A 17,916-nucleotide genomic window follows, 5' to 3' on the forward strand; every position below is an offset into this window, starting at 1 on the left:
CCCTCACAAGAGCTCGTCATCACTGGAGGCAGATTGACCTCTAATATCATGGGGTGGGGGTTAAAAGAAAATGATGAGATGCGTAAAAACTGAAGAGAAGGGAGGGAAGGGCGGAGGTTTGCAAATACAGCTCTCACTGTATAATGAAGCCATATGGTGGCACAAATCTGTAGTCTCCTAAGTATTTTTACAAGCTTTGCTCTTTATCAGCTACATCTGTAAAGTCCCTAAAACATTCTGGTGACCTTAAACCATAATCATCTCCTCCTGTGTGTCCTCCCCATTGTTATTCCATGGGTGGGCTTTTTGTCTTTGCTTTATTTTCAGCTGCTTTAGGTATGTCAGAGGGTGTGGGACTATGAGAGATCACTGTAATGGCACTAAAGCACCTGCTGTCACTTTGCTGAAGAAAAAGGAAAACATGATAACCTGCCTGTGATCTTTGCTTTTGGACCTCTGGTATTAGGTTTAGGCTCAAGAGACACAGGATAGCTGGCATTGACAGATCAATGCAGCTTTTGTTTTATAAGCCAAACTTGAAATAATCTCTTAAAATTCCAGAGTGCTCAGATATTCTCTTTTTTGCCCCCTCGGATAAAAGAAACAACTACACTTTTTTGAAGGAGTGCTGTTTTTAAGTGTTCTTCCTTGGACTTAAAGTAAGAAAATAGATTCTTAAATGACGCACAAAGATGAAATCAAGCAGAGATGAAATTGTAATAGGGCTTCAACAATGAGTAGCTGGTCATCTATTGTCACATCAGTTCGGATCCTGAGAATGTGACTCATTCAACGATAGTACGTTGGCATCAGTGATAATCTTAAAGGACAACTGCATTTTTTCCTCTTTCTTATCAGGCTCATTCGAAACCTAATTACTGTGATTTTAATCATACTGTATTACGAGTGATTAACCCTTTAGTGCATTTAATTAACCTTTGCAGCCAACGATTCTCATCAGGCAAAGCTTCATGCTATTTTTTTCCATGACACAGGCTTTAAATAAGCACACTTAAAACTGGTGGGAAATCTAATGTCTAAAGTGGGAGGCTTCACTTGTCAATTGCTTAAGGGGACAGAAAAATTTTGATGTATTATCAGCTTAACATCCCTGAAGATATGGTCGATGTTTCTTGATAATATTTAAATTCTGGATGTCTGTGACTCAAAATATAAGAATGTTATACAGATTAAACCTGACCTCTCTTAGGGAAATTAATGAATATAGTTGAGAAATAATCTGATACAAACAGAGCCTTTTGGAGGACGTTTAATAATCATATATTCATTGATTTTAAATTATTCCGACAAAAATACTACACTCTGATCAGCAACATAAGTGGAAATCAATTTGAATCCTTGATGCATAAAATTCATGAAGGATAATAATTCAGAATTGTAGAACACAGACTGAATATTTCTGCATATTTCAGGGCAGTCACTACCAGTATGACGGGAAAATCATCCTGACAACTCGTCAGTGTGTCGTATAAACACATAATGAATTAAATCTTTGCTACCAAGGGCATGTAGCAGGCTTATATATAATGTACCATGGCAGAGCATAGCTTTTAACCAGGGTTTAAAATAAAAGGTAGATGAAGGGAATGACTATCAACTCTGTGTGGGTGTCTTTGTAAATTATCCTAAGCACAATATTTCACAGGATCAACAGTCATTTACCAAACTATGCCATGAGGAATTTTAATGCTTACTAGATGTCAAACAGATGTGTACAGGGACAAAAAAAAGCAGAAATTAACCAAAGATCTGAAAACAGTGTGCAATATGAGGCTAGACAAAAACAAAAGCGAGCACCTCATCAAATGAAATCAATTATTGATGCAATATCATGAAATTGACCCAGAATTGGATGAATGGCAGTTGTGATAATTGTGATCAAAACAATAACAAACACGAAAGCCAGTGCAACCAAGCAACAACCAAATCCACAAAAATCTTAAAAGAAACAAAATTAAAAGAAATGGTTGAAAAATCCAGCAAATTCAACTGGATGTTTGACGCTACGTGAAAACTATGGATACACACACATCTATATGAATAAAGTGTTACCCTGTCTAGTGAGCCACCAGTTAGCCTAGTTCCATTGTGCTAGTCATAGCAGGTCAAATATCAACATACTCTGTTATATATTAGGGCTACAATGATAGCGCTCTCCAGTGTCCTCTCTAACACAAACTACAAAACATCACAGCAGCAAACCTTTGTTGTGATGTCATTACACCCTCTCCTATGTGAGCCAATTTAAAGAATGCAAAGAATGTGTATCTACATATGCCATTTATAATAATAATTGGAGTCATTAAAGTAGAGCATTTATGGGCTAAATGCAACGTCTGCCTGGCAGGCTTTTTTATGGACTACTGCTCCCTTGGTGTTTAAGTATATTGGTCTCAAGGCTCTGCGTCACCTTGATCCCTGTGACCCCCTCCCCCGCCCCAAGCAGTACTCAGTCTTCCCCACAGCACTCAGCTCTGGCTGTCAGCACTGAGCAAGGCCACCTCTCCTTACCTCTGATTTACATTTATTTCCCTCGCCAGCTTTTATTTATTGGGGCACTTCGCATTTGGCACATATCTCTTAGGGAATCATAAGCCCTTTGCTGTACCTTGGCATTCAAATGAGCTTCTCTCCCACAAAGCCTCACTGGCACAGTTAAGACAGCACTTAATATTTTGAGTACAGAAGCCACAAAAAGTTGGATTATTTATCAAGCTGTTTTAACATGTCAAGTGCACATTTTTTTGTGTTTTGTTTTGTGCTATTGCCTTCACACTTTTTGCTCAAATGAATACCTGATGAATTGTCACTCAGGCTGCCGTATATATATATATATATTTTTTTTGCTCGCCTTGTTTAAACACGTCAGTTAAATATATTAGCACACAGCATCATTCGCCCTTGACCTCAAATACATCAGTAGAGTTCAATCATTGCCGCCTATCCCAGGCTCTCCTAAATCCGGCTACATTGCCACCAACCACTCAGACTGAGGTTTAAAATAGCTAACCACCATAATTGCACTGCTGCCATTACTTAAGCTATCGAATAAGAAATTAACCTGCTTATGCATTTTTGTAACTGATTATGCAATTATGGTTGCTTATGAAGAAGGGTGAATACATGAATTAATAACAATCAGTAAAGGGAAAGGTTTACTCTATTAATTGCGACAAATTATGTTTTATTCTTTCGTTTCATTGCAGGTCTGGAGCACACTCATTTTTAAGTGCAAATGACATTCATGTAGACATGGTCATGGTCTGTGTGGGAAAATCCCCTCATTCCATGCTGCCACCCTCCCCCTTTCACATCATCTACCATGGGATAGCGAGGGGAGTGTGAGTGGGGACTAGTGTGGGTGGGTTTAAAAAGGAAGTCATGAATTACCTGTCGGGTGGTGATTTGCCCCGCAGTCTTGAATCCCCCCTGACAGCTGCACTCTGAGACACTGTATGGGTCGGAGCTAGTCGATGAGCACTTGGAGAGTGAGTCACAGCCCACCACGAACGTGTTGTCCAAGGGGAGCTCCTGGATCACATGGTGTTTCTTTGGGGCCACTGGAGTCTCCGGTTTGATTTGAAATGTAGGCTGAGGGGACGCTGACTTGTAATGCTTGGCTAAATCTGGGCTGTCTGGTTTGAAGGTGGTGGGCGTGGTGGCCCAGTTGTACTTTCCCATGGTTTGCTCCTCTAACTCCACAGGGAGATCCAGTGTACCATTAACATGCTCATGGCTGGGGTCGTCAGGCTTGGACTCATCTATGGTCACAAAGTTCAGGAGGAGACTCTTGGGGGATCGCTTCTTTCTCTTCTTCTTCTTCTTGATCTGACGGTTCTCTTGGTTTGGTGACACCCACTCGCCACTCTGCTTGCCCTTCTGTACCACTTTGTGTCTGGGTGTCTGCCTGCATCGCACCAAGGCAGTCACAAATATCACCAAAATGACAGTCATGGTCCCTGCTATGATAGCTATGACAACAATCACATATCCGTTGGCTTGAGGTGTTACCTCACTGTCCCCTATGTTACGGTCCAAGGGTGTCTCCATACTTTTTCGCAGCTGTTCTTGGATAAAGGTAGCATTTGACACGGTGTCATTGACGAACAAGTGAATAAGTGCGATAGCTTGTAATGACTCAGGCTGGCCTAGATCTTTGACCTTGACTACCAGCCTATGCAGCCCATGATCAGCTGCCAGTATTTTCTCCTGTAGTGTTATGTTACCCGTTGTTTTGTCGATGGCAAACAGACCTCGAGGAGAGACTCTAGATGTGATGATGATGCTGCTGATAATACTGTACTGCAGCTCTGCATTCATACCTGTATCATTGTCAATGGCAAACACTCTTGTGACCACAGCGCCAGGGTTGGTGGTGGTTCGCACTAAGTCATAAGAGTAATTGGAGGATGGGATGACGAACACAGGGCGATTGTCATTCACATCGACTACATTGATAGTGACCTTGGCGTAGGAGGAGCTTGGAGGTTGCCCTCCGTCAACTGCCTTGACCATAAATGTATAGGAGCTTTGCTGCTCCCTATCAAAGGTGATATTGGGTTTGATCACACCAGTTTGGGGGTCGATGATGAAATGATCTTTCCCGTTCAAAATGGACAGGGTTACAACAGAATTATCTCCTGCGTCTGCGTCCGTAACTGTGATTAAGCCCACAGTTCCATAGAGAGGCAGGTTCTCAGGCACATAGAAGTTGTACTCAGGGTGTGTGAAAGCTGGGCTGTTGTCATTAAGGTCCTGGACAATTAGCCTTACAGTGACATTGCTCTGCAGGGACGTGGAGCCATTGTCCCTCGCTATGACAGTGAATGAGTACCTCTCCTGCTTCTCTCTGTCCAGTCGTTTGCCAACAGAGAGGATTCCTGACCGTCTGTCTATGTTAAACCCATCAGGTGCATCAGGGCCAAGAGTATAAATAATCTCAGCATTATGTCCGCTGTCTGCGTCAGTGGCGCTGATTTTTATTAACTGTGTAGAGGGGTCATTGTTCTCCGGTATGGAAAGTTGGATTTCCGGCTGGGGGAAGATGGGTGCATTGTCGTTCTCATCCTTGATTTTAATTAAAACCATAGCTGAAGTGTTCAAAGGAGGCGTCCCCCTATCCGAGGCTACTATCTTAATTGCATATTCTCGAGTCGTCTCATAATCTAGGGGGGCAGCTGTCTCCAGTAAGAACTGATCATTAAAGACGGGCTTCAACCGAAAAGGTACATCATGGTCAGTGTAGCAAGCTACTTTGCCATAAAGATCTGCATCCTTGTCAGTAACAGTAATTAGGGCTATTTTGGTGTTGAGAGGTGCATTCTCAGACAGCAGAACAGTCCCATTAACCAGGTTGATAATGTACCGAGTGTCTATGGTGGGAACATTGTCATTAACGTCTGTTACATTAACAATCACTGTGGCTCTGGAGGGAGTGGAGCTGCCATCACTGGCAAGGACGATGAGTTTATGAACAGGAGTCACCTCCCTGTCCAATGGCTGCTTCACAGTGATTAGTCCTGTCGAGCTGTCAATGGCAAAATGACGTCTGGTTGAGGCAGAGATCTGGTTGCTGAAGGCGAAGTGAATCTGTGCGTTGGAACCCAGGTCTGCGTCCGTGGCATGAAGCTGAGCAACTGATGTCCCCATGGGGGCGTTCTCTGGTACTGTGACCTCGAGCTCGCTGTCCTTGAAGATGGGACGATTGTCATTGACGTCAGAGATGGTGACTTGGAGAATGGCAGTGCTGGACTTGGGAGGGTTGCCACCATCCTCCACCTTTATCTTCATGACAAAGGTGTCCTTCTGCTCACGATCCAGGTTCTGCTGGACAATAAGCTGTGGCCACTTGTCACCTTCAGGAGTTTCAATGATGTCTAAGCCAAACTCGCTGACACTCTGCAAAGATAAGACAAAATTTTGAGTTATGTTTATTTATACTCCTAATATTTATTTATATATATATATACACACACACACACACACACACGGTGCAGTACACAGTAAGAATATCACATTTTCACTTGGGTAATCTTGAGTAATTTTGAATCATTCCGGTGCTTGTTTTTGCTCTTAGATTATAGATTTTTCAGTTGTCTTAGAAAGCCAAACAACTTGTTGAGGTATTTCCTTAGGTTGCTCAGGTTCATTTGTAACCCTTCTTAGGTTCTGGCTTTTAGACAGTGATGAATGTCAAGAGCAAATTAAACAGCCCAGCACATTCTTACACAAAGCAGCTGGTTCTTGGCTCTGCTCTGCTCATCTCAGTTGGGTGGTTGGGTAAATAAACAGCATTTTCAAAAATGCTTATCATTGCTTTGTTTCAAAGTTTTAGTCATTTCTTACAATTCTTGCACCAAAAACATAGGAAATGTATGTTTTTTAATCCTTTTAAAAATGTGACCAATTATTGTACTAAATCAAGTCCCTCCACCCCTTCTAGCAACTACTGCTTGAAGGGATTCATTTACCTCTTTACCCTCCTCATCAGACTTCTTCAGCCTTCACCAAAATGAGATTTCTCTCTACCTCCCTATCTTGTGTCAAGTTAGAATAGAGCCAGGCAGCTTTGCAACATTTCAACATAATGGGAGACAGACAGCTGGAAATGGAGAAACACCAATAAGCTCCCATTTTAAATACACTGCAAGACCAGATCACCATAGATTAAGAGAAGGGAGTGAAAAAATCCTGCATATTAGAGAGGCTTTTTGCTCAAGAAGGGCTAAATCTAGGCAAAAGTAAAGCCGGAGGAAAATGAAAACAAATGCATAAGTAATCCCCATGAGAAACCGGAGGAACTGGCACTAGCTGTTAAGAGTAATTGCCTTTCACCCAAAAAAATAGCGCTAATATTTACAATTTCAGATGGGTATGATATGGATCTATACATGTTTTCTAATTAGAAGAGAGAGGATGGAAAGGGAGGACGAGAGAGGGAGGGAGACACAAGTGACAGAAAAGGAGAGAAAGAGAGAGTAGGGGAGGAAATAAGGAGAAGATCAAGCCCATGAATGAGCTGCATGCACATTATGAAACAAAGAAGCCCTTTGAAGCTCTTTCAGTCAAAAGCAGTTTCATGGTAAAACAAGAAAAAGCATCCTCTTTAAAGAGATAAGCTTCATGCTGCACATAATGTTGGAAGAGATTACTCTGTCTAGGCACAGCTATCAAATGAGATTAAGTTATATACATTCTCCTCGTTCAAGGAAGGAACATTTCAACCAAATTGTGAGCAAGAGTCCTCAGTAGGTTTGAAAGTCTAGAACCGCCCTTGTGCCAACAAAGTGTTGTAACCGACACAAGGAAACGTGCAGCTGCAGCATGTAAATTATTGTGTACTCTGAAAAACTGCTTGCCGAGGGAATGTTGTCAACATGTCAGTGATTGACAGAACTACTTAAACCAGCCAGTGCTGCAGCAATGATCTCTCAGACCTTATTTTATGATCCTTCTGGCAAGCAAAAGTCATATAGGGAGAAGCAGACACGGCATATAAAAGTATGTGAGGAAATGCAGTGATACTGACTTATGGATGAACTGTGCTGAATCTTTCTGCACATTGCAGATCTATTTCTGCCATGACTGAGAGGTCCAAGACAACATTCTGGGGGCTCTATTGTTAAGCACTACTCTATCCGCACAAAGTTCCTCAATCCTCAGTTGTTTGAATAGTTCACAGATTCGGCACAGTAGCTGAGTGTCTGCACACTGATATTTGGTAAAGCCTGATGTTAATAGTAGGATGTTGAGTTAGGATGTGTCAAAGGGAATGCTGCACAATGATTTATGAGCCAGCATTTCCTCTATGCTTTTGTCTTGGTTTCGCACAATTTTACAACTGACAAGGCAGCACTCAGCGCATTTCAATAAGTTGAAGAGAGCTATCTCTCAGGCTGTGCATCCTCCTGAATGCAGAATTAGTCTGGTGAATTGTGATAAGATCTAGGGCAGGCTAAGAAAAGGCCAAATACTAGCATGAATCACTCACTGGAAACCCTAAGGCTGAGTGAGAAGGACAAAGCTGTCTAAACGGCTAAAGTGTGCATATTGTGCCTCGCTCTCTCACCAAACATATACTATACAGGTATACCTCTTCTTGAACTTTGATGACTTGCCATTCATTCCACATTGCAGGACCACAGGTCTCTGTGATGATTAGAGAAGGATCAGGGCACTGTATACATGTGCGGTACACAATCTAATGAGAGTTGGCTAATTTGAATGAAAATGATTGAGGGACACTGACAGAAGCAGAGGTGTCTGATAATCTGAGGCACTGTCTGCAAAACTGGGTTTAGTGACATCCTTCCCTCATCTTCAGAGGATGCATCTTTCAGTCAAGTTGATGACCTTATTAAAACTAAGAGGAGTGTGAGATTGAGCTGTGAATATATCAGGAGGACTCTAGTCACGGTGATGCCCATGGATGGAACTAACTGGGGAGGGCCATTCATCACAAGCTATAGCACCTCTTTATAATGCTGATAGAAACTCCCTCTTGCTGTCTCTCTCTCTTATTCCTCCCTCACTCTTTCTCTCTATCCCTCATCCACATTTTCCCCTGGCCATGATCTCATGCATATAATTAAGACAAAAGAAGCTGGGAATTGTTTGTCTCTTTTTGTCAACCCTTAGAAGAGGATAATGTGTCAAAATAGGATGCTAATGAAAACTGGAAATGCTCAACGGTGAGCTCTCTGCCCAAAAGTCCTATTCATTGCCTATAGGCAGCATGCAATGCATTAATCAATTTTTTCTTGCTACTTGGGAATGGAGCTTGAATAAATTTTGCATCTTCAGATGCAAAGTTAGAATCAGTTTAGGAATAAAATTATTCAGGCTCATACTTGGAGTACCAGCAAAAAGACCACTTCATCCATTTAAAAATCTTAGGTATATTTCAGAAAGATGTGTTGCAACCAAGTGGATGGCAAAATACCTCAGGAAAAACCTAGGCAGGTGGCAAAAGGTTAAGTCTGAGAGCCCTTCAGATTGCCCAACCAAAATACAGACACCCACTTCATCATCCAGTTTGTCAGTAAGGCATAGCCTAGCCAGCGGCGGAACATTGATCTACATGAAATGACTTGGACAAGACGCCCACGTTCAATGTGTCTGAAGATGCTGACAATGATGCAACTTGGATTAATGTAGTGTGTGATGCTGCAAAATCATAGATCACTGTGGTGAGGAAAGGGGCCAGTGTTTGTGAACAGCCAAAATCTCAGGCAAAGCCAACAGCAAAATCTACTTTGGTCTTGAGTACGTTCCTGTGTTGGGCTCTGAGTTATCTTGTGAATATGTAAAGTGATTGAATCTGCTTTCATGGGAGATCCTCCTCCATCCATGCATGTGATTGCTTTCTCTGACCTTGACCATTTCTTAGGACGCTTTCTCTGCAGTTCAGGTGACGTAACACACCACTGCACTACACTGATGGCAGAGTTTCACTCAAAGTGTGATTACCTACCATTAAGTGTAGTGCTGGAGCACTATGTAGGATGAAATTACCCGTTGTCCCTCTTAGCTCTGGAAAAGGACAAAGTTGTACAAAAAGCGGCTACCATGTTTCTGTCATTTGTTCTGTCTGTCGACAACTTAGGCGTACATGTGTGGCGGACCACTGAGTATGGCTCACTGTGCTGCACAATAGTAGCAATTTCAACACCATGCCCTGCACAACACAAGAACACTGGGCAAACTATCATTCTGAGGGAGCTTCTGAGACAAATCTCACAGGACCATACAAAGATAGTCCAAGGGTGGCTTAGCGGCCAAGAGCTATTCTCGGAAATGCTTGCACATTCCTTCCCCACTAAACCCTTGGCTTTCTACTGCACTTCTGAAATAAAAGATATCAAAGGTTAAAATGTTTCTGGTTCCTTTTAATGCTTCTCCCTGTGCTTTAGTCATACGGAACCTGGAACACAAGGAAATTAATCTTGAGCACAATGAGAATATAATGAGAAGAACTGAATTGGGAACGCAGAGCTGAGGATGCTTTAAGAAGAATTTCCTGGAAGAGATAATACAACCACAGTCTAGGCAAGGGTTTTAGAAAGCTTTATATTGTGAAAAGGGCAAAAAATGATTGCAGATGATCATCATAATGAGTAGAACATTTGGTTGGTGATTTTCCAGGCATAAACAATTCAGGACATTGCGCTGGAGAGGCCTTGGCAGTGGGGCTCTTTAAAAATGCAAATTGGTATTCAAGGCAGACAGGGAACAGCAATGATTCTGTTCATTCCAACCCAGTGTTAACTTCATGTGAGACTCCAAGATGGACTTGTCATTTCTGCCTCGCACCATGCTCTCAAATGCAGTAACCTTTATTTATTATGTTTAGGGTTTCCTCCAGAGTGCTTACATCTCCCTCTTTAATTACACCTCATTTGTAAGAGCTCATGTCATCTCCAATAATCATCTATCCAGAAAGCAAAGAGTGTTGTCTAGACTATAAATGAAGAATGCATGATATCATCCTACATTTGTGGATGTAGGGCCAACTTCATCAGGCAACAGAGAATATTGCATTGCAGTTTAATAAGGAATCAATTAGATGATGGCGAAAGCTTTTCCTAGTTCTGCGTGAGACACCGATTAACATAATACAGTACATTCTCCCTCTCTTGCTTAAATCTACTATGTTCAGCACATGTAACCTGTTGTTGAAAATTGGACATGCAGTATTTGCTGCGTGTGCATTTTCTACTGCCTGTTCTGATATTACTGTGCGTGGTGAAAACTTCCCCGTCCTTACAGCCTTCCCTCATGATGAAATAAAGCGTATGGACATATTAATGGCTGGTATAAAACATTTTAGGCTTCATGACATATTCCACTTTATGAAAAAGTAGGTCATATTTTCAACGAGCCAAAATTAATTTCTTATATGGGTATATACTAGAGCACTACAGCTCTATCGCAGTGTAGCAGGTTTACTGGAGAAGCTATAATGCAGAATCTGAATCATATTACATGAAAACCATATGGACTAAAAAAAAAAAATCTATAAAAGAAAATACCATAAGGACTCACTGATTAAAAGTAGTTAACAAATCAGACCTGATATAGCATTGCAGGCATAGCAGGTCCTTATGTTTCATGTTCAATAGCTTTCACTCATGCACTGTTGAACTAAATTAATTTGTAGAGGATGGCTTTTAGTTTAGACATGAGATTACAGACATACAGTAATAGCCTCTATCAGCTTCAGTATTAGTCGAGTGAAGAGTTAAGAATCTGAACTTAGGAATTCAGCTTTAGATACTTAGATGTTTTACATGATCATTTATTTAATTACAGCTGGCAATTAAGCAAATATGAATACAAATATGAATATCAGTAGTCATGTCAAGTAATGACTGGAATGTACTTAGAGACTTTAAATGTTCATTCACCCACAGTGATTTAGAAAATTGTTGGGTTTCTTTCATAGGTGTTGTCACATAAACTTAATTTTTAAAACATCAGTTTCACTAATCTGAAAGTTACACACTGACCTCGAGCACTAGTCCTCTGGTTTGAATCATACAAACTTTCAATGGTGAAATATTTTCCAAACAATTATTGTTTTTATGTGTATTAACTGTAGTTTTTATAATGACGGCACCATGGGTTTGGAAAGTACACCAGCTAATAATTCTTGTATCACAATTAAGATGAGTGAAGCAACTGTGAAACATAACAAATACCTATGGACTTTCATTGCATGTGAGAGATGAAGCAGGAGTGAGCCTCACCTTGACCAGTTCATAATGTTGGATCCCATTGATTCCTACATCGGGGTCAAATGCTGAGGGCACCGGGTATCGGGTGTTGATGGCTGTGTTCTCCGGGATGGAGATGTTTATTACAGTGGACTGGAAAAGGGGTGCGTTGTCATTTACATCCTCAATCAGGAAGCGGATCTTGACCAACCGGAAGATCTCATCGGGCAGCACGGCCACCTCAATCTCGTAGTAGCAGCGTTTCTCGGCGAAGACCCCAGAGCACAGCTTCTCCCGGTCAATTCGGTGGTTGGTGGTAAAGATCTCCCCAGTGTTGGCCTCAACCCTCACCAAAGGCACATCACCTGTCTTGTACACAGGCTTGAACTGCAGCGGAGAGGAAAGCCTGATGTTGGGATCTAGGTTGAGGTCCAGGTCCTTGCGCAGGTTCCCGATGCGGACGTTCTCTGGCTGCTCCTCCTTCACCGTGTAGTCCCTCTCCTGGGCCCAGCATAGCAGGACCACACAGGTGAGCAAGACCACCAGCACATGAGCCTGACTTGCTAAGTCCATACTCAAGAGTGGATGGGAGCTTCACTTCTACAGCAGCAATTCTGCCACAAGAGATGCAAGACAGAGAGAAGAAAAAGAGAAGAGGGAAAGACGGTAAACACAATGTCAGTTCACATTCTACATGGCATTCAAGTTTTACTGTAATTAGAACTAAATTCCTTCACAGAAAGTTTTCAACTTGACCTATTCATCCTAACTAGTTAAAAACCCACATCCTTCCCATGTCTTTGAGAGCAAATTAGAGGCAGTTTTACACAATTAACCTTTGATGACATCCATTGAGCAGGCGGACACGTAAAGGTTAGTAGTTCACATATTCCATCAATCCATTTCATCGCTGTAATGAACCATTTCATATTTTTTATTGAGAAGTATGAAAGAACTTCAGTTCACTATTGCGATCAAATTGTTTGCTTTGAAAGCTTCTTCAGAAACTACTGTGCATGAAAAAATGGGTTACAGAGAAAAACTTCATATCTGAGTCAATGGAAGTCAATACGGTGCAGTGGTGTCTTCACAAACTGCACCTCAGATGCAGACTTCAGCTGATTTGGAGGCAGCAGAACTGAGCCCTAAGCGCTGGGGCCTCGATGCATGAACATATACTGGCGGAAGTGTCGCTTGACAGCAGCTATTAATGGGCAACCTCATTTACTCTGGATGTAAACAATGGAGCTCGCAAATATTTCATGAACGCCCATGTGTGTAAACATACACAGTAAGATAAGAGCACTGTTTAGAGTGCTGCCGTGAAAAGAGACAACAATGTGAAATTATTTATTGTGGGAGCCGCCATCAGTCAAATTAGTGAAATTTAATCATAAGTTCATTACATCCTCACGCATGTGTTTTCTCCAACATCAAATTTAAACAGCATCCAGTTTACTGTTTGTACTGAATGATGCCTATGATAAACCCCATAACAGAAAATACAGTGCAGATGGGTTTACTAACATGAACATTATTCATTAATACGCTTTCTTCTGTTGGCTGCCACTTTTTTTGATGCGGGTGTTCTACAAAATCCTTAACTGTTTTATATGTGCAAAAGCTTGCCAAAGGGCAAGAACCCCAATTGCCAAAACCCAAGTAGGTCACTGGAAGATGATCGAGTCATATTCTGCAGTGCCTTCTCTGCCAGAGTACTGTATGCTAGCATAAAATATTGACTGCTTTCCACCAGCTCATTAGTAGGTTATTTAGTCGGTTATTAGGTGATTATTTCATGTGGTTTGCTAGCTGACATTTTGACGTGTTCATTCATCTAATCCATTCTTGCATATCTTTTAATAAAAGAAATTCAAACCATTTCCACCACAGGCACACTGGTTTCTATAAAGGCTTGGCCACACAGGCTTTAATGGGCTTTTGACATTACAGTGGTGGTATTGCACTGTAATTATCAAAGTGTATTCATGTTCAGCCATTTTTTTTCCAGTGGAACAGAATTAAATTATTGGTCTTGAGATTTTTACTGCAAAATGACGTATCGGAGTAAAGCCACCAATGCACAGCCATGTTTACTTCTCATAATAATGCTGGCCCCTCATGTGTATTCCATGCAATATATTTAACGACTAATATAATTTCATTGCTTATATCCCCAGTGTATTTAGGTCCACCAGCCCACTGAATGTTTATCAACCTCATATGATTTTCCTTGAGATGCTGGTCTGTATTTATAAGGCTGCTCCCTTGAAATCAAACGTCCACTCCCTTTAAAGTATGGTAAAGGTGTATGACAGCCATCACAGAAACGATGTACAGCTGGTGCTGAAAATGCACACATACCTGCAGTAACAGGGGACCACAAATAGCTCTTTGGGAACCATATTAAAACCCACTTTATGAAATTTCCATCTATCCATTTACATTAGTCAAACAATATTCAGTAGAAAAGGTATGACTACCTAAACTGCACTACAGGGGTTCTCTAAATTGGCAAGGCAATAGCGTTCACAGCCATTGAAGCTCTCGGCCTACCGACAAAGGGGAATTGATTAAAAATAAGAATTTAATTAAGCTGGTTTTGAATCAGCAACAATTGCAAGGCATTCATGCAGCCTAGAAAGACAGATTTCTTTTCACACATTTCATAGTGCAGTCACATGAGACTCATTAAAGAACTGTTGGACAGAAGAAACACGACTGACATTGATCAGTTTGAGGGTTATTCATTCTACACATACAGCAAAGGCAGTGTTGTACAGTCATGTCAAAATATTGATGAGATATATCCCATTAGTGACTGTGACACACTTTGAAGTGTGCATCTTTCTGAGTGAGCAGCAATTGCTTTACTGTGATGATCGCCAGACAGTCCAAGGCTGAGCTCGCACAACGCATAATGAAGTTTAAATTACATCCTTAAATGGGAAGTGATTCACCGAAGTGAAAAAACAGAAGAGATCAAAGCATGATCTAGATTTCCTCTCCCTTGTAAGTGACAATAACGTTCCACAGGATGAAGGGGTGTAGTATGTTTTTGACTTTGAGTACATGCAGGAGTACAAATGTACTAACAAAAAATACACCGTAGCAGTGATAATGTGATATTAAGAAACAAAATTTTACAAGTGTTGGAGATATACATATATACACTATGTGCATACAAAAATAGATGGAAAATCGGGCTGTTTCTTTTCAAACATGAAGTTTAAAGTTAGATATTTTATCGGTACAAGGCTCATGTTGCTCTTCGAAATATTCCATCCGAACTAGTTTCCTCCTCTTATTCTATTAACCCAATGTGGGTTATTTTCTCATAACAGTGATTTTCCAACTTTTGCATGGCTTTTCACTTGTCACAATTCTTTATAAACCTGTCCATGAGGGATAAGCTAGGTGAGAGAAGGAATTGTGCTGGAGGGAAAAAAAGTAAGAGGGAGGGAGAAAGAAATCCTAGGTGTCAGTCAGAGTGTCTCCTTTGCTTACATTTCACTAGTCTCCTGAAATGCTATTTTGAGCCCCAGACAGCAGGTTGAATCCAGTAGGCAAACTCAAGCCTGCCTCTCGGGAGACAGAGTGTAGAGGAGCAGGCCGGTCCTAGATCACTTTACACAACAGTGTGATGGACAGGCCTTCCTGGTGTTTGCATCTGCTGAAGGTAGCAGTGAGAGGTGAGACATACAGCTTCTGCCACCCCCTACCTTCACCCCCTAAAGATACCATCAAGTGGCAACTTTTAGTGTAGTTAGTCTGAGACTATGACCCAAGACATTTGGAGTCCTTTAACTGTCAAAGGCAGGTTTTCACCCCTGTTGTATCTATCAATATTGCCTTTGGATCCAAAAAGGTTTTCAAAAGAGGGCAGTGGTTGAAGAAATACTTTTGATTGTCTTGGGCTTTTTCTCTTTTAACAGCTTTAAGGAACGCTGACAGCCTGACAGACCAGGTTTCTGTCAAGATCAGTCAGTTCTTTTTCAGTCCACACAGCCAGAACAATTCTCTTTACATGGTGGAGGAATAAAAGTTGTTTTCTCTGGGGAAACTTCAACAATGACTATATCACCTAAGTCATACTGCAAAGTGCGAGAAAAGGATGCATGACATCCATGGCCACATTTACAATGTTAGTAATGGATCTAACTCTGACAAAAGATGTAGATTCAAGTTCAAATATCCTTGGGATTTGAACATCACGCCATCTTTTATCATTGAAAAAATATGTAGACGACATCAAAATTCTGACACATAATTTGTAGCAAAATATTTGCATTAAGGGGAGCGATGCTGTTTGGCTGCATAACCCAGTGGCTATTCATAACTAAACCATTTTCTTAATTCTTAGATACACTTGGAAATTGAAGAGTTATAGTGCCCTGGTAATTAAATGGTCACTAGGTAATATTTCTTCTCCTCCTGCATTAGCAAAATGACGAACAAATTTATAACGTTGTAATCGAGGACCTCAAGAGGGCAGTCCATACATGCAAATGTAATCCTAACGCTTAATATAAGTGTGATCAGTTTGGTGTAGCTTTACGTCATCTTGAATGTTGACCGTGACAAAATCCTAAATTATGGACAGGGTAATTAATTTGTTGGGGATAAATCAAGTCAGAAAAATTAAAACTGTAGTCTGAAACCATGTCCATTCTGCATAACTATTAAAATGTTATTTTCTTTTTCAATAAAACTGGAACAACACTGTCAAAACATATTAAAGAACATTTTCATGTATTTCAATGAGGCCATTTTCAGGTCGAAATCTCATGGATTCTGACAGTATAGCTTGTGTAGGTAGTCATTACCAATGTGTTATCCTTTATTGTAGGCGAAGAGGACAAGTCAACTATTACAATGCGGTGAAATCAGAAAGCCAATCAGGGAAGATCTATGACTAAAGACATCTTTAATTGTCAGACAAACTCTTAACTGAGTACTTATGTAAACTACATGTGACAGTGGAAGCAGAAATTTTAAAGGAGCCTGAATGTGTCCTTGTGAAACAACCGTACATACTTTGTAAGATGGAAACTAAAAGCAAAACAAAAAGATATCTTTTGCACCTGTGAAGCATCTCTGAGACTAAACGTTAGTTACTGTGAACTCCTCAGACACAGTTCACATATAGCTCCCTTATAAGTAAATGATCCGTCATTGTTTAGTTTAATTAACCGGGGGCAGAAAAAATAATAGGAGAAATGCTTGTACATTGGGCTATATTAGGATATTGCACACTATGATCAGTGGCTCTGTAGACTACCTACTGGTGAAATTGAAATGCGGACTGCATGAGCAAATGGGTTTTGTTGTGTTTTTTTCAAAATAAACAAATACTTAGCCTGCTTCCATTTACTCTCTGACTCTTCTTTTAACATAAACGCCTCAGTCTACAGCCAAAATAGGCTGCTCACCTTGGGAAGGCTCACATTACCATTTGATTTAATTCCCAAGCAAATATTGAGTTCAGTAGGCCTTGTGGGACTCTTTAAAAACAGGCCCAATAATAATCTATTGCATATTGAGCAGGTATAACATGTTAGGAACCCAAACCCAACCAACTGTGGCGGTTAATATTGAAGCCAGCGGGGATTAACATCGTGACTATTTGAACTATTCCTTGTAGAGAACACTTGGATATTTGTTATTGCAGTTATTATTCCTAGAGTTTGAGAGCGAACAGACCGGTCGCCCCTGAGGTTATGGTCTGTGACAGTTGAACCGCTCGCCCAGGAGCGCGCTGTTGCCGCGCACCCACGCAGCGATTTTAGCGGCCAAGCTGCTGAGAAACCCGCACAGACAAGTCCCCGCAGTTGGATGGTCTTGGAAAGTAGGCCTATCTATCTAGCGATCAGTGTCGAGCAAGACTAAATAACGCCCGAAGTCGTGACCAACCGCGCGGCACACATTCATAATGCGACAACTCAGCTTGGATTCTCCAGGATGCACCGTGGCCATGGATAATTTCTATTTACATCAGGTGCACGGGGACGCCTGTTAAATCTTTGGAGCAGCTCTAGGAAAACCCACAGAACATTAAAATGACCCACTATCACAACACGCTGATTTATCTAAGTGCCTTGTAGACTATCACTAAATTTTCGCCAAGCTTATGTTGCTCTCAATGAGTGTAAATACAGCACAGGTCCTCGCCGCTATTGGA

The 17,916-nt window shown here is 41.1% G+C and overlaps 1 protein-coding gene across 1 annotated transcript in view; it reads right to left on the reverse strand.

The window, feature by feature from the left end:
- Window positions 1-12,308, reverse strand: part of pcdh11 (protocadherin 11) — a 116,301-nt gene extending 103,993 nt beyond the window's left edge. The window contains exons 1-2 of the mRNA XM_070836408.1: window positions 11,769-12,308; window positions 3,412-5,919 (exon numbers count right to left, since the gene is read on the reverse strand). Of these exons, the coding sequence (XP_070692509.1) occupies window positions 3,412-5,919; window positions 11,769-12,308 (3,048 nt within the window). The remainder of the gene's footprint in view (window positions 1-3,411; window positions 5,920-11,768) is intronic.
- Window positions 12,309-17,916: the final 5,608 nt, after the last annotated feature.

Source organism: Pempheris klunzingeri, chromosome 9 (assembly GCF_042242105.1).
Source record: "Pempheris klunzingeri isolate RE-2024b chromosome 9, fPemKlu1.hap1, whole genome shotgun sequence".
Lineage (NCBI taxonomy): Eukaryota > Metazoa > Chordata > Actinopteri > Acropomatiformes > Pempheridae > Pempheris > Pempheris klunzingeri.